The 21,577-nt window shown below is 38.0% G+C and overlaps 1 protein-coding gene across 2 annotated transcripts; it reads right to left on the bottom strand.

The window, feature by feature from the left end:
• Positions 1-5,759: 5,759 nt before the first annotated feature.
• Positions 5,760-19,815, bottom strand: COMMD6 (COMM domain containing 6). 2 transcript variants are annotated; one of them, XM_012520066.4, is made up of 4 exons: positions 19,702-19,815; positions 19,601-19,612; positions 8,019-8,171; positions 5,760-6,129 (listed from the first exon to the last, which is right to left on the bottom strand). In XM_012520066.4, the coding sequence occupies exons 1-4, from the start codon at positions 19,741-19,743 to the stop codon at positions 6,079-6,081; spliced, it is 258 nt and encodes an 85-aa protein (XP_012375520.1). In that variant the 5' UTR covers positions 19,744-19,815; the 3' UTR covers positions 5,760-6,078. The 2 variants fall into 2 exon arrangements, with proteins under 2 accessions (XP_012375520.1, XP_071064354.1); XM_071208253.1 differs by lacking the exon at positions 19,601-19,612.
• Positions 19,816-21,577: the final 1,762 nt, after the last annotated feature.

Raw genomic sequence — 21,577 nt, 5'->3', positions numbered from 1 at the left:
TGACATAAAGGAGTTGAGACCACTAATCATAGATGTTCAAACAAATCTCCTTAATAAATTCAATGAGATGGCTAAAGAGATTAAAACTATTAAGAAGACACTGGATAAGCACAAAGAAGAATTTGAAAGCATACTAGAAAAATATCAGATCTTATGAGAATGAAAGGTGTAATAAATGCAATTTAAAAAAACCATAGGAATCATATAATAGCAGATTTGAGGAGCAGAAGAAAGGATTGGTGAGCTTGAAGAAAGTGGCCTCTGAAAGTGAACATACAAAAGAACAGATGAAGAAAAGAATGGAAAAAATTTGAACAAGGTCTCAGGGAACTAAATGACAGCAAAAGGTATGCAAACATACATGTCATGGGTGTCCTAGAAGGAGAAGAGAAGGGAAAAGGGGCAGAAGGAATATCTGAAGAAATAATGGTAGAAAATTTTCCAACCCTATTGAAGGGCATAGGTATCCAAGTCTAAGAAGCATAATGTACTCCCATCCAAAAAAAAAATCCGAATAGACCAACTCCGAGACACATACTCATCAGAATGTCAAATGCCAAAGACAAAGAGAGAATTCTAAGAACTGTAAGAGAAAAGCAATGCATAACATATAAGGGATATTCAATAAGATTAAGTGCTGATTTCTCACCAGAAACCATGGAAGCAAGAAGACAGTGGTCAGATATATTTAAGATACTACAAGAGAAAAACTTCCAGCCAAGAATCTTATATCCAGCAAGACTGTCTTTCAAAAATGAAGGCATGATTAGAATATTCACAGATAAACAGAAAATGAGAGAATTTCTAAATAAGAGACCAGATTTTCAGGAAATACTAAAGGGTGTGCTAGAGCCTGAAAAGAAGAGACAGGAGAGAGAGGCCTGGAAGAGAGTCTAGAAATGAAGATTATATCAATAAAAGTAACTAAAAGTGTCAAAAGAGTGGTGAAAATAAAATATAACAGATAAAACTCAAATAGGAATAAACTTAACCAACAATGTAAAGCACTTGTATTCAGAAAACTGCAACTCAATGTTAAAAGAAATTTTAAAAGGCCTAAATAACTGGAAGAATATTCCATGCTCATAGATTGGAATACTAAATATCATTAGGATGTCAGTTCTACTCAAATTGATATATAGATTCAATGCAATCATGATTTTAAAAATGAGCATTAAAGAAAAAATTGAAAACATGATCATCAAATTTATTTGGAATGGTAAGGGGTCCTGAATAACCAGAAACATCATAAAATGGAAAAGCAAACCCTCACCTCCAGGCTTTAAATCATATTACTTACCTATAGTGGTAAAAACAGCATGGTACTGGCCTAAACACAGATACAATAGACCAATGGAACCAAATTAATGGTTCAGAAACAGACCTTCACATATATGGTCAAGTGATTTTTGACTAACCTGTCAAACTCACACAGCTTGGGCAGAACAATCCATTCAACAAATGGTGCTGAAAGAATTGGATATCCATAGCCAAAAGAAGGAACGAGGAACCCCTATCTCACACTTTATCTGAAAATTAACTCAAAATAGATAAAAAAACTAAAAATAAAAGAACTTCTAGAAGTAATTGTAGGAAAGTATCTTCAAGTCATGGTGGGAGGTGGTGGATTCTTAAAGGAGATAAGAGGAGAACTGAGTGGACTACTGATGTTTAATGTATGTGGACGTTTTAATTAGCTTTACTGTAAAAGTGTGGAAATGTATAGAGTAGATGGTAACACACTGTAACAGTTAGTTTATAAATGAGGATATGACTAAAAATGGTAGTCTATGTATATAAATGCCAATTGGCAGAATGCTAGAGAATAATCTAGGAACTGAATAGCACAGTAAACCAAGAGGTGGATAAGAATTGTGGTTGATGGTACGGATGCAAGTGTCCTTTGTGAGCTAGAGCAAATGTATATCACTACTGCACAGTATTGGGAATGTGGAGAAGCATGTGAAAAATACAGCTGGAGTGACCTATGGACTGCGGTTAGTAGTAATAATATAATATTCTTGCATCTATGTGAAAGATGTACTGTGTTGATAATGAGGCAATATGGAAAATGTGAGCCACATGTATACTATGGACATGGTAATAATCAGATGAAATTATCTTATCTGTTGCAAATGTTCCACCACAGTATGGTGTGTTGATGGAGGGGTGTAGTTTGGGAATTCTGCACATGTGCATGATTGTTTTGTAAGTTTACAACTTCTGTCATAAAAAATTTATTTTAAAGATAATAATAGGGTGGGTTGGGGGAAGAACACACCAAATGTAAGATAAGGACTATGATTAATAGTAAGATTTTGACAATATTCTTTCATAATTTGTAACAAATGTCTCACAACAATGCAAGGTATTGGTGGAGGGTTGATATATGTGACCCCTGTATAATGTTATGCATGTTTGCTTTGTAAGTTCACAACTTTTACTATACACTTAATTGTTTATGTATGTATATACATAAATGATATATAGATAATAATAATAGGGTTGGTTGGGGGAAAAATACTTTGGTTAGTAGTAATATTTTGACAATGCTCTTTAATCATTAGTTAAAAAGGTTTAACAACAATGCAAGTCATTGGTGGTAGGGTGAGTTATGAGAGTCCTGTATTGTTATATATGTTTGTAAGTTCACAACTATTATTATACACTTATTATGTTTATGTATGAGTGATATACTTCAATAAATTAATTTTTTTAAAAAGCAAAAAATAAATTTTGTCAATCTGATGGGTATAAAATGGTATTGTTTACATTAACTGCACATTTGGACTACTAGTTAAGATGATCATATTTTCTTATTTATTGGCCATCGTGGCAGTTTGAAGCTTTTCATGGACTCCAGATAATCCTGTTCTTAAAACTAATTCATTCCTGTATGTGAAAACATATTGTAGGTGGGACCTTTTGATTAAATTACTTCAGTTAAGGGCCTTTGATTAGCTTGCGTGACCCAGGGTGGGTCTTTATCCTCTTATTGGAGTCCTTTATACATGAAGGAATAAAAGCCTATAGACACAGAAAAAAAGCTGCAGAGAGAAACCCCAGAAGCTGAGAGACGGTCCTGGAGGCCAGAGGCTGGAATCACAGAGGTACAGAGAAGTCCCTGGGAGCTGAGGGAGAAAGCCACAGACAGAGCACTTTCATTCTATAACAGCACAGAAGGCAGGAACCCAGTCACCATTGTGCTCTGCCATGTGGCAGGAATCCAGGATTGCCAGCAGCCAACCTTCTGGGAGGGAGCTTCACCTGAGGCCTTGATTTGGACATTTTTCTCAGCCTCAGAACTGTTAGCTTGTAAGTTAAATCTCCATTGTCAAAGCCAACCCATTATTGCTTTGGGAGCCTTTAGCACACTACAACAGCCACACAGATTTGGTTCTCCATGAATTCTCATGTCCTTTTTCCTCTTGCATTGCATCTTTTTCATCATCAATTATAAAAGTTCTTTGTATTTTCTTTGTCTTATGCACAGCAAATTTTTTATCCCTAATTGTGTTGATTGTTGTTTGTTGATACTCAACATCACTCCTGCTCTTCTATGTCTCCCACTAAAATCATGGAAACCCAACTTACTATATTCCTGTGTCATTAGGGTCCTGATTTAGATTCCACCAATGAGAGGCTCATATCTGGGATTAGGGAGAGTCAAGAAAGCGAGCTGTCTTTCTCTCCAGTTATACGTGCTTGAGAGATGCATGAGCAGATGGAAGACATTGATGTGCAGTGGCTTCCAGGTGATGTCTGCTTTGTGCTACAAGCAGTGTATTAATGGCAGTGCCTTTCACTGAAATTCCTACACCACTCTGTCTTCTGAAAGCTAGCTATGATTTTTCCTGACTCTTGCTCCCTCAGTCTGACAGTTTAGTGAGCATCTAATGTCTTGTATAAAATCCCTTTTTGCTTTTTTTTAAGTTTTATTTTTCCCCTTCCCCTCCTCCCGCCCTGCTGTTTTTGCTCTCTGTGTTGTCTTCTCATTTTCTCTCCTCAAGGATTCACCAGGATTCTATCTGTTTGTGTTGTCCTCTCTCCTCATTTTCTCTCCAGGATTCACCAAGATTTAATCCTGGAGACCCCTGATGTGGAGAGAGGTTCCCTGTCAATTGTGCCACCTCAGTTCCTGATTTCTGCTGCACTTCACCTTGACTCTCCCCTTGTCTCTCTTTTGATGCATCATCATCTTGCTGCATGACTCGCTTGCACAGGCACTGGTTCACCACGCAGACACTTGCATGGGCACTGGCTCACTGCATGAGCATATTTTCTCTTCTTTTTTTACCAGGAGGCCCCAGGAATCAAACCCTGGTCCTCCCATATGGTAGGCAGAAGCTCTACCACTTGAGCCACATCCACTTCCCTCCTACTTGCTTTTAATATCTAAAGCAATTTCTGTTTTCCAAACCTAGGACTTATACATCAATCTAGCATTGTCCTTCTTTGTGGCCCATTTTTCCTCACAGGTAATTTTTCTTAACTTTTACTTTTCAATATATTGATGTTTTATATTATAGCTCATGGAGAAGCTGTCGGTGTTTAAAGGGTCTTCTCAAGTTTTAGATTACATAAATATTCTCTTAAAACTTATAAAAAAAGTTTACAGTTAAGTCATTAATTGATCTAGAACTTACTTTTGTGTACATTGTTTCTGCTAGCATCATAAATTACCCTTTTGCCACCCAAGTGAAATACCATTTTTGTCCCAAATACCTCAGTCTATTTCTAGACCACCTATTCCATTGCAGTGATCTATTTGTTTATTTCTAAGCCAGTGCCACACAGGGGTGCCCCACGTTGGGGTAGCCCACAAGCAAGGAGTGCACCCCACAAGGAAAGCCGCCCCACATAAAAAAAAGCGCAGCCTACCCACGAGTGGCGTGAACACACAGAGAACTGACACAGCAAGATGATGCAACAAAAAGGAGACACAATTTCTCAGTGCCGCCAAGGGTGCAAGCGGACACAGAGAGCAGACAACGGCGGGGGGGGGGGGGAATAAATAAAATAAATCTTTTTTTTTTTTTAAAGATTTATTTATTTATTTAATTTCCCCCCGTCCCCAGGTTGTCTGTTCTTGGTGTCTATTTGCTGCGTCTTGTTTCTTTGTCCGCTTCTGTTGTCGTCAGCGGCATGGGAAGTGTGGGCGGCGCCATTCCTGGGCAGGCTGCACTTTCTTTTCACGCTGGGCGGCTCTCCTCACGGGCGCACTCCTTGCGCGTGGGGCTCCCCCACGCGGGGGACACCCTTGCGTGGCATGGCACTCCTTGCGCACATCAGCACTGCACATGGCCAGCTCCACATGGGTCAAGGAGGCCCGGGGTTTGAACCGCGGACCCCCCATATGGTAGACGGACGCCCTAACCACTGGGCCAAAGTCCGTTTCCCCAAAAATAAATCTTAAATAAATAAATTAACTTGTTACTAGTCTAAACCAGCTGTATATAAAACTTGGAATAAAATTTATCTTGCCATCTCTATGCATGTATTTGAACCTTCTACAAATATTAATAGAAACAACTGAATATTAGGCTAATATAAGGCAGCAATGGTCAATCATAATCTGAGCCCAAAAGTCTGAGAAAAGCAGTATCACTCTTTCTGATTGTCTTTAAAATAAGTGAATGTTATAAAATTGAATTTGTAAAGCAAGTTATCCTAATCAATTACTACTTTTTTCATTTTATATACTTTATGCATTGCACTTTATATAAGATTTTGTTTATAAAATGAGTTCTATTACCAAGAAGATTTTAAACTTTTAATTTAATAAGTAAACTTGTGTTGTCTTCAGTATTAATCATTCAGTTGTCTGGTTTTTATTGAGATAAAATTCATATACAATAAAGTTCACCTATTTAAAGTGTTCAATTCAGTGGTTTTTAGCATATTCATAAATTAATCATCACTAATTCCTGTTTGTCTAATTTCTTAATTATTTTTTAACAGAAACACAAAAATACAAATCTCATTCACTAAATAGCATTTGATCTTCATGTGGTTTTACTGCAAAAGTGAAGTCCATGATTTCGGAATGAAAATAACTTATCAACAAAGTGATCAGTTTCACACTGTTTCAATAACTGCAGCGATTTCCTTGAACTGTCTGTAGAAATTCTGTAGAGAAAGGGGAAAAATAATAATTTTGCTTTTAGAGACTATTTCCATAGTTCTTGTCATTATATTTGACTACTAAAAGCTATATGATATGTTAGGTTTTGAATTTTAATGCGATATCCTCAACTATCATTGAAGATTACTATAAAAAACAAATAGGTGCAATATGATATTGAACACAAAAATACTACTGTAGAGTTGGAAAATTAGCTCATGACTAAATTTTCAAATGAGTATAAAAGAAAGTTTTTTTTAAGATCTTATCAAAAAAAAAAGAAACAAAAAGATCATATCAGAAAGATTTATTAAATACCCAGTATTATCTTAGATAATTGAAGATAAAAACAGAAATGACAGGTCTGTTCCCTGGCTTCAAGCCACTTTCAACTAGTAAAAGATGGCAATATCAGGGCAATTGCAATTTATTTACAATATGGGTTCAGTTACAGGAAGAGACCCAACTTTGACAATGGTTTATATGGTAAAAGCTTATTTCTGCTTCAAATAACAATTTGAACTGGTATGATGGCTCTTTGTGACAGGCATCTTTTTAAGAAAAGACGGAATCACACAATTTCTGTTTAACTTTTTTCTCTTGTACCTGCCAGGAAGTAAGAGGCAAATTTGAAACTTAACCTTGGTAATTAGACTAGCCCTTTAATAATTTACATATTTGTAATTTCCTTCTTATTTGACCTTAATTTTCCATTTTGCTACTTAAGTATATACATTTTGTTTTAAGCTATATCTAAATTTGTTATGGAATGAAACAAACTATTTCCTTAAAAATATATCCTTGGCCAAATTTCAGCAACCAATAAAGATATACAAAAAAAATTTCTAGAGTTAGAAAAAATACAAAGTAGGCTATCATTGTGAATGACAAAAACAAAACAAACAGAAAACCCAAAACAACAACAAAAAACCCTACATTCTTTTTCGAAATTGATTTGTTCCTTATATTCAGAGTTCACGGCTATTACATATCACAATATACTACATTTATTTCCTTTTAAACAAGACCTTATTCTTTCTAAGACACTAACAAGATTAATAATATTAAGTTTATGACCATTATTTTTGTTCTAAAGCAAGAGTATATGTTTTAAAAGAAAGAAAACAAATCCTTTAAATGTAGTTCATAAAAGAAATCAAAAAGAGTATTCTATGGGAGGCTATTCAAAATAGAAGCCTATATTTTTAGTTAGCTTCACAGAGAATTTCCCTTTATATTTTCATTTAATTCATTATGGTTGGTTTTCTTAGAATACTTGACCTGACTGTGGGGAAACTTGTGTGTTTGCTTACTAAATGGATTAAACAAACAAACAAAACCAAAATTCTACAGGACAATTAAACTAGTCAATGACATTTACCTATATGTGTATTGAAAAGAAAATCTGAATTATTGCCCACTCCCCTATTTTATCTTTCCTGGTTACAGAAAAGAGGTGGAATGATAATAACATGACTCTAAATATAAGCTACTGAGTTGTTCAAATCTCTAGCCCATAAAACGAGTCATCCAGTATTTTGTAAAGATCATTAGTCAGAAAATTCAGGGTCAACACTCTTCAAAGATAAATTAATTTAGTTTAACATTCTTGAATATTAAGCCTAAAAGGAATAAAAACAAAACAGTTAAATGTAAAGTAAATGTCCTTCTGGAGAGGATGATAATTTACTAAATACACTCACAGACAAGAGTACTATGAAAATGGCCATATTATTATAATAATTCAGCCTATTACATAAAACATAATTTAGCAAATTCCCATAGAAAAACATCCATTTTTTTAACTATAAAAACAATTAAAATCGTCCTGTAAGAAAAATTTTATACATTTCTTAAGCAGCAATTACAGAAACTAAAATGTTAAATCACAAACCTGAAACTGTGGTATTGTCATTTCAAAGGACTTGTTCTTTACTTGGCCAGAATGATCTGCCAATTTTAGTATCACTGCAACATAAGGATATTTAAGAGATCTGCAACTGTCGGAGCTCACAGCCATACCCAGTTTCCACTGAAAATCTATAAGCTTTCATAAAACAGTACAAAATAATACATCAGTAATTACATTGCTTTGAATGCAGGTATTTTTTTCAATTTTACTGCTCTCACACAATTTGTAGTTTCAATGCTGGTCATAGTAAAATAAAATATCTTCATTTTAATATTGCTAAAGGAACAATAATCAAATCAAAATGAAAGGGGCAATAAGGGATATAAAGAGTTAGAAAATAATAGTCATAATTACATAAAAAAAGTAAAAAAATGAAAACAAAAATCTCCACTGGATGTGTAATAGAAGTAGAAGGAAGATGTGGCAGTGCTTGTTTTTTTTAATAGGCTTTAATTTTGTTCCTGCACTTCAGGGGACTCCAAATGCTTTTCTGTGTCTTTCTTACCTTACTTTCTGTTCATTAATGTTTTCCCACACCCCAAAAGTCCTAAAATGAAAGATGGGTAACAGCATCTACATATTTATAGAGGCACATGTTGGGGACCATTCCCGTTTTTTTCCCTCAAACCCTACATCACCATAAATACTGATTATCATCTGGCTTTAGATGTGGAAACAAGCCAGAAAATGAGCTACGCAGTTTACATATATTAAATGGCTCAGTGAGTCACCATACCATTATAGATGGAAAACTCAAATTTCAAAGAGCTTAGGAAATATCCACAAAGTCACATATTTCTGCAATCAGAATTGAAACCCAAGTCTGTTTGACACCAAAAATTACATATGCTTGTGACCTGTGGCCACCTCAATACCTTTTCCTACTTTTTAATTTTATTTTTTCTGCTGCTGGGCAAAATGCTTTGCTTGTTAAAAACAAATTCTTTTAATACAAGGTGGGATGGGTGTGGAGACCAAAATTTCTAACAAGATCTGAACCAATCTTCTACAGCACTGGTCAGGTTGGTGCTGGTAAAAGATTAACATCTTTAAAAAGTAAAAAGATGTAATGGGGCAGAGGACTTGGCCCAGTGGTTAGGGGGTCCGTCTACTACATAAGAGGTCCGCGGTTCAAACCCTGGCCTTCTTGACCCGTATGGGCTGGCCCATGCGCAGTGCTGATGTACACAAGGAGAGCCCTGCCACGTAGGGGTGTCCCGCGTGGGGGAGCCCCACGTGCAAGGAGTGTGCCCCATAAGGAGAGCCACCCAGTGCAAAAGAAAGTGCAGCCTGCCCAGGAATGGCAGCACACACACGGAGAGCTAACACAACAAGATGATGCAACAAAAAGTAACACAGATTCCTGTGCCGCTGACAAGAGAAGCGGACAAGGAAAAACACACAGCAAATAGATGCAGAGAACAAACAACTGAGGCGGGGGGGGGGAAGGGGAGAGAAATAAATAAAATCTTTAAAAAATAATAAATAAAATCTTAAAAAAAAAATAGCCACAAACTGGGAACAACCCGAATGTTCATTAATAATAAAATAATGAAATGCTACTCAGCAGTGAAAATTAACTTCAGCTACACTTAACACCAAAGATGTTTAAAGAAATACATAAAATTTATGTCAATCCATTCACATAAACTTGAAAATGTAATACCGTATTGTTTAGGAATGCATAGACAGATGGTAAATAGGTTATATTTTATTGTTTAGGGGTGCCTACAGAGATGCTAAAACCATAAAGACAAGTAGGAATATGGTCATGACAAAAGGATAATTATCACCTGTAGGGTGGAAGGAAGGGAGAGGTTTGACTGGGGAGGGGCACGTGGGGAGTTTCTGGAGAACCTGATAATGCTCTATTTCTTGACTTTTGATTGTGTTTACACAGGTGTTCACTTTAAAATTGTTAATTAAACTGTCCATATTTTATGTACTTTCTAATATAGATGGGGAAGGGGGAGATAAGACAGTGAGTTCCTTATTCTGGTTGAGAGGGAAATTTTATTGTAGAGTAGAAAATCAATTGAACATTTTACAGAGGGGATAAGCCTTTAACTCAACTTTGAATAAACAGAACTTAAATTGAGAGGAAAATGTCTTATTATATCTCTAGCAAATAGTAAGTACTTGGTAAATATTACACTAGACCACCTAAAGATGAAAATAACCCAAGTCTGTTTAAAGAATTGAGCATTTACCTGTCTTAAAATGTAATGTTCTAAAAAAAAAAAGTGTAATGTTCTGGCAAAGTGATTAAGGGGTAATTCCTTGCAAATTATATGCTCTTCCAGGTGTTTTCAAAAATACTTTCATATACTTCATTTCATTAGGGAAGACATATCATGTTAAGTTATTTGGACTTTTCCTGATGACAATGGGGCACAGTGAAAGTTTCTGAGTAATGAAATGTTATAAACTCATTAAAAATTTTTAATATGATGGCAGAAGAGTACAAAAATAATCCAAGTAAAAGGTTCTAAGTGCCTGAACTAAATAGGTGATGAGTAGGATTAAGCTGGTACTATGAAGGATGAGTACCCAAAAATTTACCTAGGTACTTTTTATACTTATTCAGTCTATACAATTACTTGATGGAAGAATTTCCGTTTTCACTTTCTACAGTAAAACGGTAGAGTAAAACATTGCCCATTTGACTCTTAAAGACAGAAATAAAATTCTGGATTATCTAAAATATTTCAAGCAGAAAAGTAATTAAGGAACACAATGTTAGAAGTACAATTACCAAAAAAATAAAACAAAACTGTCTAGAAAGAAAAAACTTGATAAAGACCATTTCAGTTTAAATTTAGTTTTTATTTTTCAAAACACAACATAGAAGAAAATTAGAGGGAAGTGGATGTGGCTCAAGTGATAAGGCCTCTGCCTACCACATGGGAGGACCCGGGTTCAATCGTGGGGCCTACTGGTAAAAAAGAAGAGAAAGCCTACCTGCACAGCAAGCCAGTGCCCATGTAGTGAACCAAGTGCCTGAGCAGCCAGCTGAGTGCCCACATGGTAAGCCAGTACCACACAGTGAGCCAGTGCCCGCGTGGTGAGCCGAGTGCCCATGTGAGTGCCCACACAGCAAGCCAAGTGTCCATGCAATGAGCCAGTGCCCGCGCCGTGAGCCAAGTGCCTATGTGAGTGCCCACATAGTGAGCCATTGCCCGTGTGGCAAGCTGAGTGCCGACACAGCAAGCCAAGTGTCCGTGCAGTGAGCCAGTGCCCGCCCAAGTGAGTCACGCAGCAAGATGATGATGCAACAAAAGACGAAGGGGAAAGTCAAGGTGAAGTGCAACAGAAACCAGGAACTGATATGGCGCAAATGACAGAGAACCTCTCTCTACATCAGAGGTCCCCAGGATCAAATCCCTGTGAATTCTAGAGGAGAAAGACGAGAAGAAAAGACAAGAAAAGAAATATTTACCAAATGGACACAGACAGCAAAAACAGCAGGGCAGGGGACAGGGCAGACAAAAAATAATAATAAAGGAGGTATAAATTTATAAAAAAAGAAAATTAGAAAAATAATCATGTACAACTCAACCATCCTAAAAACTATTTTTATATACCTGTGTCCCCACTTCTAGTCTCTATCTACATGTATTTTAGAACTAGAACCATGCAATGTACACGTCTAGATTCTTTTTAAATTTCTCAAATGGAAACTTGCATGTTAAGTGTTCTGCATACATTTATTCTCTCCAAAGTGCTATGAGAAAAAGACAGAGATGCAACAACTCACCTAAGGCTACAAAACTATTAGAGGTAGGTGTTCAAACCCAAGACTATCTGATTCCAAATTCCATGCCTTTTTCATTATATCTAACTGCAATCTGGTTACTATTAGGAAATAAACTAAGATCTAGAAGGTCAAAAAAGTGGACAGGTCTGGGATAGGATAACATTTAGCATCTTCTACATGCTATACCTGAGCTGTCCAATCTGGTACCACTAGCAACATGTGACTATTCAAATTTAATCAATTAAAATTAGGTTTTAAAAAATTTGGTTTTCAGTTGTGCTAGCCATATATCAAGAGCTCAAGAGTCACATGTAGCCCATACTACTCTACTAGACAGTGCCAACATAAAACATTTCCATCACCTCAAAAAGCTATACTGGACAATACTAATGCTAAGTGCTAAGTGCTTTGTATATGTAGAAATTCATCCTTTTTTCTTCTTTCCCACTTACAAAATAATTTAGCCAACCAGCATTTTCATTAAAGCATGAATTATTAGCAAACTCCTGAGAACTCATATTAGCTCTAGCCTAAGTGTACAATGTTTGCTAAATCATTTGCCTTCACTATCTTATTAAATGGCACACCCTCAACAATATTTTTTCTTCATAGCACTTACCATTATCTGAAATTATCATGTTTGTTTATTTTATTGCCTGACCCACCAAGGAAATGCAAACTCCATGAGAGTAAGGGCATTATCTACTTTGCTAAATCTACTAGAACAATATCTTATACAGAGTGAAATGTTCAAATAAGTTATCTGTTGAACTAATATGCTAAGAGCTTCTGGGGTATGCGAAATATGGTTTCCAAAGGTAGGCCCCATAATTTCACTTCTCCCTGTACACTACACATTTCACTCATCACATCACAAAGTGTTGCTTATAAGATTCTAAGCTGGTTCTCTGTTTGCACTGACCAAAAAAATAAGCAGAAGAGACTTTTTGGAATTTCTGAGTCTTGACCTTCAGAGTACTAGAAGCATCTGCTTCCTTCTTTGTGGAATACTAGCTCTTGGACTCTCCCTCTTGAAATTCAGCCACAATGATGTGAGAAGTGAAGTAGAACCAAGCCACTTCTGTTATAAGCTCTAGCTGAGCTCCCAGCCAATAGTCATTATTAACCATATGAATGAGCCCTCTTGGACTTCCAGCCCAATTAGGCCTCTAGATAATTGAAGCTACAGACAACATAATGGGGAGAGAAACCACCACCCAGCTAAGCCCAATTAAGCCACAAAATCAAGGAAGACAAAACAGTTTGAAGTCACTAGGTTTTGAGGTAGTTTTTAATGTAGCAATAGATAACTAAAAGAGGGCAAATTAGCTTAAAATAGCTTTGTCAATAAACAATATAATGGATGATCTATCAAAAATGTATTTTCATAACTATATAATCTGAACTATGTTAAGTTGTGGAAATTTTAGCAAATACAAATAACCAAAAGACATTTCACTTTCGGTTAGTGTAACCATTTACCTCTGTGATGTTAATACCCCCAATAAAAATCACACAGAAAAATAAAGTCTTTTCATTAAACATATTCACTACCAGTAAGTAGGAAGTACAACTGTCCAACAACGCCCAATACGTATCTTCCTCCCTCGAGAGATTTTCCTCCTCACTTCATTTCTACTGATGACCTCCATTCTCTTAGGGATTCAGATTTGAATCTTTAAACTTTTTTTCTCTCCCTTAGACAAAAACATAAATTATTAGGTTCTCAAGATTTTAATTCAGCCAATGCTACTGACAGTTATTCCCTCCTTTCCAACTTCACTGTTGTAAACCTACTTGAGACCTTCTTTTGAAAATCTTGTCTTGAATTTTACTGAACCTAACTGGCCTCTTGGCTATACTCTTTCCCAGCGGCAATCCAGACTATACATCCTAAATACTGCCTATAATTTAGTCAAATCTAATATCACAGCTCAAAACCCTGTAATGGGTCTTCATTGCCTGATGAAAACTAAGTGCCAACCATTCACTGAGACTCAAGGCTATACACACATAGTCCCACACAACTTTCCTGCTCTATTCAAACTGCATTCCTTCTTTAAATTAACTTTCAGCCTTTATTCCTTTGTTCATGCTGTTCATTCCTTTTGGAATACAACTCTCCATCTAATATTCAAAATTCCTGTCAAATTTTACCTGCTCTGTGGAGTGTTTACACAGTTTACACAAAAATCTTTGAATCTTCATGGCAGTTCTTATATCCTAGCATTTACAACATTCTGCTTTGTACAGTAGTCACTTGTGTACTTGCCTCCCTTCCCCACATCCACTAGACTATAAATTTCTTAAAAGGTAGTTCAGGCATCTTTATAGGACTTCAAAAAGTTATATAACTGAAGAACTACTATATGAACTATACAAAATTTCAAATCATTCTCAAAAATGAGAAGAGGGAAAATGGTATTAGGTACTGTGCTTACAGAAAACACCATTCCTCTGATTAGTACCCTAAAACTATTAGGAAGGAAAACAATAAAATAAGTTATAATTAGACATCTACTATAAAAAAGAATCATGATTTACTTCAAAACAATGATTTCAAGTAATGTGAAGTAATGAATACTCTTACATCTCTGGTGCTGGGTGATATAGAAATACGTTCTGTTAAATTTAACAAGCCCAGATTCTGAAGTCAGACCTTAGTGTAAATCTCAGCCCTGCTTCTCTAGCCATGTAGCTCTGAATCAGTTACTGAGTCTCTATGCCCCATTAATGTATTCAATAATTATCTGCTTAATGATACTGTATGACAGACTTTGTCATACTGGGGATGTAACAAAGAATAAAACAAAGTTCCTGATCTCAAGAACTTACATTCTAGTGGGGAAGAAAGACAATAAATATATAACAACATTGTAGTAAAAAGATAACACTTTACCACAGTGTGCTGAAGTTCTTTTGTAAATACCAAAAAGATCATGTTGAACTAATTGAAATGAGACCCTTTCAACTGGACGTGAGTTAGATGGAACAGGTTGCATCTCCACCCTCTTGCTGAGTCAGATATAAACAGACACACACACAGGAAAAGAAAGCTTTACCATATTTGATCCAACCATGTGAGAAAGGAAGCCGACATATTTGATTCTACCATGAGAGAGAAAAAGACTCCAGGTTTGCTCATAGCTGAGCTGCAAGGAGAGAAGCTCCTGGGAAGCTCAAAGAGCTGAGGCCCAAGGAGAGATGAGCCATAAGCCTGACGGCTTGCAGCAGAACTCGAGAAGAAAGTGGAGCAGCCGAGACTGACAGAGGAGGCCCAGAATGAGACAAGTCCTATGCTTGGTTGCCCACGGCTGATTTCCAGCGGATAGTGGATTCTGGAGAGAAAGGCAGAGACCTCAGCAGAGTTTGGCAGCCATCTAATTTTAAAGATCAAATCTTAAATCCCCTTTATAAAAGCCAACCCATTTCTGGTACCTTGCATCAGGAGCCCTGTGGCAAACTAAAACACAGGGTAAGAAAACAGTGACCAGGAAGGCTATTTATACAGGGGCAGGGAGACCCCTTGAAGTAGCATTTGAGCAGAAAAAGACCTGAATAAAGTAAAGGAAAAGACATATAGATGTCTTGAAATCAGAGCATTCTGGACAAAGGCAGAAGCATGCTTCTCTTGTTTAGGGAACAATGATGAGGTACTTGTGGCTAGAGTGGCATAAGCTAGGAGAAAGTAGTAAGAGATAAGAAAACAGTTTTTTGGGAAGTGGATTTGGCTCAATGGATAGGGCATCCACCTACCATATGGAAGGCCTAGGGTTCAAACCCAGGGCCTCCTGACCCGTGTGATGAGATGGCCCATGCGCACTGCTCACGGGCACAAGGAGTGCCGTGCCATGCAGGGATGTCCCCCACGTAGGGGAGCCCCACACACAAGGAGTGTGCCCCGTAAGGAGAGCCGCCCAGAAAAAAAAAAGTGCAGCCTGCCCAGGAGTGGTTCTGCACACACGGAGAGATGATGCAGTAAGATGATACAACAAAAAGACAGATTCCCAGTGCTGCTGACAAGAATACAAGTGGACACAGAAGAACACACAGTGAAGGGACACAGAGAGCAGACAACTGGGGGGGGCAGGGAAGAGGAGAAAAATAAATAAAATTTAAAAAAAAGAAAACAGTTTTTTGAAGGGTCCTGTAGGCCAAGGTAAATGTTTAAGACTTTTTTTTCTACCATTGACAGGAATCTCTTGGGAGGTTTAGAGCAGGGGGAAGACATAGGTTACAAAAACTGAGAGGGAAGCGGATTTGGCTCAACTGATAGAAAAGCGTCCATCTACCATATGGGAGGTCCAGGGTTCAAACCCAGGGCCTCCTGACCCGTGCGGTGAGCTGGCCCATGCGCACTGCTGATGCGCACAAGGAGTGCCATGCCACATAGGGGTGTCCCCTGCGTAGGGGAGCCCCACGCACAAGGAGTGCACCCTGCAAGGAGAGCCACCCCATGCAAAAAAAAGTGCAGCCTGCCCAGGAGTGGCACCACACACATGGAGAGCTAATGCAGCAAGATGACACAACAAAAGAGACACAGATTCCTGCCGCTGACAAAAATGGAGGCAGGCACAGAAGAACACACAGTGAATGGACACAGAAAGCATACAACGGGGGGGGGGGGGAGGGGGAGAGAAATTTAAAAATAAATTAAAAAAATAAATAAAAACTGAGAGATGGCACCACTGACTATAAGAGGGAAGGCAGAGAATCAAGATGGAAGGCTTTCACAGCACTCTAAATGAGAGGATGAATGGCTTGGATCCAGGTGGCAGCAAGGAGAGATAAATTTCAAATATATTTTTGAAAGCAGAAGAAACAATATTCTGAGTGATTATACGTGGGGTGTGAGAGAATGAGTTATCCAAAGTTTAACTCCAAAGTTTGGGCCCTAAGCAACTAGATAAACGGCAGGGCCATTTACTGAGATGAGGAACATTGGGAAAACAGGTTGGGGGTGGCACTAAGTTTCAAACACCTGGCTTCCAAGAGATGAAAAGCAAGCAACTGGATACTGAGCCTTATATTCAGAGGAGGTATCAGGACCTGAGATATACATTTTGGATCATCACCAATGATGATATATAAAGCCACCGGATTGGACAGAAACACTTAGGAAGTGAGGAAAATAAGGTCTGAGGACTGTGTCCTGAAAGATGTCAACAGAGATTATGAAAACGATCTAGCAAAGAAGTCTGAGAAAAAACAATCAGTGAGATAGATGAAAAACCAGAAGAGTATGAAGAAGTGAAATGAAGCAAGTGTTTCAAGGAAGAGAAAGCAGTTAAGTGTGCCAAATATTGCTGAGAGGTCAAATAAGACGAGGACTGAAAACTGACCATTGGATGTGGTAGCCTGGGGATCAACGGTGACCCTGACAACCTAGTGAGTATAAAAACCCTAGTAGAGTTGGTTTAAGATTAAGTGGAAGGTGAGGACATAGAGACTGTTAAGTACAGACTTCTGCTGTAAACAAAGAGATACAGAAGGGTTTGTGAAGGGGATGAAAGCAAAAAGGTTTTTTCCCCCCAAGATGTCACTAATGCATATTTGGCAGTGATTTATTAAAGAGGAAATGTAAATCATGGAGGGAAAAAGTTATAATTAGTCCTCGAGTTGGTGACGATAGGATCAAATTTATTAAGTAGAGGGCTTGGACTTAGGCTTGTCAACAATGCCTCCGAAATTACAGTAGGGAAGTCAAAGTGAATATAAAGGCAGGCAGAATGCTAAATTTGGTGATAGGAAAATGATGAAATTCTTTTCTGTTGATTCTATTTTCTCGATTATACAACCAGCAAGCAGTATTATCAGCTGAAGGTGAGGAAGAGTAATCAAGGTTTGAGACATAAGTGGCTAAGAGAGCTGAAGAGTGATTAAATGAGGATAAGTGTATTTACTCCATGGAATTATGTCAATTACATAATATGTAGAACTCTTAGAACAATTTTAGTGTCAAATATTATGGAACAGAATGAAAAACAAGACATAAACTGCAAATATATTAGGAAAATGTAAAGACTATCATTTACTAACATCAATAACTTCAAGGAAGATAAGTGAGCTGAGTTTAAACAAATCATAATTGACAAAAGCAAACTTCGAAAAAAGATCCCGATCCAAAATTATGACTTGCTTTTCTTTATGAATACAACTTAGTTGTTTCTAACAGGCAATGTAAGCCCTAAAAACCTCTCAAGGATTTTACTCTCATTAACAGTTTCCCAGTTTCTTATATTAACACTTATTGGGGGCTGGGGGGGGAGGGGATACTTATTTTCAATTAAAGATTTTTCATTTTGGTATTATTCTTCCAATCTTTACTCACCAAGAATTACTGCTAAAAACAGCACACTTGTTTTTGATGTCAAACTGTCTAGGTACACATTTTAAACTACCACTTACCATCTGTGTGACTTTGGGCAAGTTACAGAAATTCTGCATTCTTCTCATCTATAGATGTAGAGTGCCTACCTTTATTGGAGTGTAATGTGGATTAAATAGTATATACCAAGTGCCTGGAGGTAGTGGCTAGCATGTAGTAAACAACAAATGTTAGCTGTTGTTATCAATCATAGTATAAGTTGTTGTTATTAGTAGTATTGACATTATTAATTTAAATGGCTAACTTGCCATTTCTTAGAACTCTCATTGAAGGTGTGGTCTCAATCTTGCTACTTCATACACAGAAGAGAAATGTTTAAAGAGAGAAAAAAGGTACCATAGCTCAAGGAATTCATACTAACATTAACCCTAAATGTTAGACTTATCTGATAGATAAAAAGCATTTATTACAAATATAAATGACTTAGAGCTAGGTATTAGGTATTTTCCCCCATAATACCCTTGATATGCATAATATCTAACATTGTATCATGAATTATGAATATTCAATTAAAATATATACATATATAATCTAGTATAACTCAGTTCCAGGGTATCTTACTCAAATAAATGATTTAATATAAGTAAATGGAAAAAGCAATTTATGAGAGACTGAATCAAAGTACACTGACTCAAGTTACTCTAAGCAAAGTCAGCAGAGGTGTAGATTACTATGTCTCTGGTCCCCTCTACCTCCAGGAATCAACAGTAACAGCAAGATACCCTGAGAAAAGATAGAGCAATCAATGGATGTTTCTCTCAGGCCCTGTTTATTGTTGTTGTTTTTTTTAACCTCAGTCCTTTCTTATATTTTGTATGGATCTGGGCAACTTCTGACCTAAAACACTCTAGTTTCAGGACTCTTCTTCTGGGAAAGGCATTATACATTATTTATCGACATATAGCTTATTAACTGAAACAGGAAAGGGACCCTTGGAATAAAGAAACAGGACTAAGGTATAATTAAATAAATTTTTATATATAAATTCTTATAATTCAAACTCTCGTTCCTAGCGCTTAAAAAAAGTATACACTGAAAGGTTAAAAGTTATCATGTCCACCTTCAAAACATGTTTTTATTTTTGTACAGACTAAGGAAATTTCTGCTTTTTACATTTCGATTACTTCTTCTATACTCATCGAGTTCTAAATATTGTGTTCCCAGTTTCGAATAAATGTCGTCTAATCAAAGAGGACTAATATTTGGTCTGAAGGGGAGGTTTGTGCAAAGAGGAAGAAGCAATGCAGGAAGGCCGGCGTAAGGCTGCAGGCTTGGAGACACTGGGCCTGGACTGCTGAAGAGCTAAGGAAAGCTCACGGTGGCATCTGCCTCCGCCTGCAGGACCTGGGCTCGGTGCAGCTGCCCGCCCCGTGCCCAACAGAAGCCCTCCGGGAACACCGCGGGCGGCTACTCACTCACCTGGTTGGTGACCTGAAACGGAAGCAAAAAACGCAATTCAGGGAAAGATTTTTCTGGCTCCAGAATACAGTTGCCCATGCTCCTTCCCAGCCCGGACTTACCTGAGACTTAGCATCTAGCAAAGGAACGCTAGACGCCTCCATTGGTTCCCAGACCTGCAGTACAGTACTCGCACAGACCCTTCCCGGCAGCCAACATTTCCGCTTCCACCTCCCTTTCCTAGAGGGTTGCGCACGCCAGAGACGTGGGGGAGCCAAAATAAATAACTTTGTGTAACTCTTATCCCATGTCTAAATTAAATTTCACAGCTAGGGGGATACTTTGAAAATAAAAATAATTGTGATAAAAAGTCCCTAAGATTTGGGAGATACCTTGTAAGAGGAGGACAGTTTAACTTTTGGATACCTCCCCCCTCTCATGCTGTAAAGATGGACTCTTCTGTTTAGGGCCCGCAGCAGCGCCTTTGCGCAAACGCAAATTTGCCAGCTCCAGACGGTGCTTAACGTTCACCTCCCCTGCTCCTTGGAAGCTTGTCATGGGAAGGAGATGCTTGTGGGAACTATAATTTTGTAGGTGCTTTCGCCACTCGGATTTAGTTCACTGTCGGAGTGGAGAAATTAATATCTTCTTTATTCCCTTTGCCATTTTTACACCAAATGTGGTCTTGACTACAGCAAAATCTTCCCAACCGATCTTCCCACTTCGCTCCTCTATACCTCAAATCCACTCTACACAGAGCATCCGGGGAGATTTTCCTAAAACAGCACAAATATTTAATCTCTGAGCCCTGTATACTGGCTTAAATCAATGTGTTGGCAGAGCTGCATTTCTCACTAGAGGCTCTGGGGTAGAATCTGCCACCAGACTCATTTAGGTTGTTAGCAGAATTTAGTTCTGTGCATTTGTTGAACTGAAACTCCTTGCTGGCTTTGGCCAGGAGCTGTTCTCAGTTTCTAGAGACTGCCCATATTCTTTGACTTCTGACTCCCTTCCTCTGTCTTCAAAGCCAGCAATGGTGGTCAGGTCCTTCTCACCCTTTGGACTCTCTGGTTTTCCCTTCTGCCTTTGCTCTCCTCTTCCTCCTTCTTGTGCTCCATGGCTCTGACCACAACCTGAGAAAGCTTTCTGTTTTCAAGAGTTCAAATGATCAGATTGAGCCTAAACAAATACTCCAGGATAACTTCATCTTAATTACATTGTTGAGGAATAAAAAGCATAACCTTGCAAAATATCTAACAAGTCACTCCTGCCCTGCTTCTGTGGATCGGCCTGTGAGGGCATGACCTTGCAGGAAATATCAAATAAATAACTCCAGTCCCTGTTTCTGTAAATCAGCCTGTGAAAATATGGCCTAGTAGAAAGATATCAAAGGAGTGACTTCACCCCGCCTACCCCTACCCCTCCACCCCCACAACCTGCTTCTGTAAATCAGCCCGCAACCTTGCAACTGCCTCTCTAAACCCCGTTTGGAAAATTTTGCCTAGCAACCGTTAGCCAATGAACAAAAGTTATGCTAATCCCATCTGAAATCGTATAAACCTATGAAAACTGAAAAACAGGGCTCAGAGTTTGTGGAAATTGACTCTCCTCTGGGCCTGTGTATAATAAAACTCTTCATCCACCTCTGGAGTGCCGGTTGTGAGTTTCTACGGTTCAGAACTCCTGGTTTTGCTGTAACATCTGCAAAATCCCTTCAAGGGAAAGTGGCTGTGGCTCAATCGATTGGGCTCCATCTATCATATGAAAGGCCCTGGGTTCTCATCCCAGGGCCTCCTTGTGAAGGGAAGCTGGCCTGCGCCCATGGAGAGCTGATGGCCCACACCCAAGGAGAACTGGCACAGCAAGATGATGCAACAAAAGGGAGACAAGCAGACACAGAAGAATGCGCAGCAAATGGACGCAGAGCAGACAGCAAGCAAGCTTCAAGGTAGTGGGGAGGGGGGGCGATAAAAAAATCGCTTAATAGCAGTACCTAGT

The sequence above is a fragment of the Dasypus novemcinctus genome, chromosome 15 (genome assembly GCF_030445035.2).
Source record: "Dasypus novemcinctus isolate mDasNov1 chromosome 15, mDasNov1.1.hap2, whole genome shotgun sequence".
NCBI lineage: Eukaryota > Metazoa > Chordata > Mammalia > Cingulata > Dasypodidae > Dasypus > Dasypus novemcinctus.
This window is presented reverse-complemented; position numbering and strand designations above follow the sequence as displayed.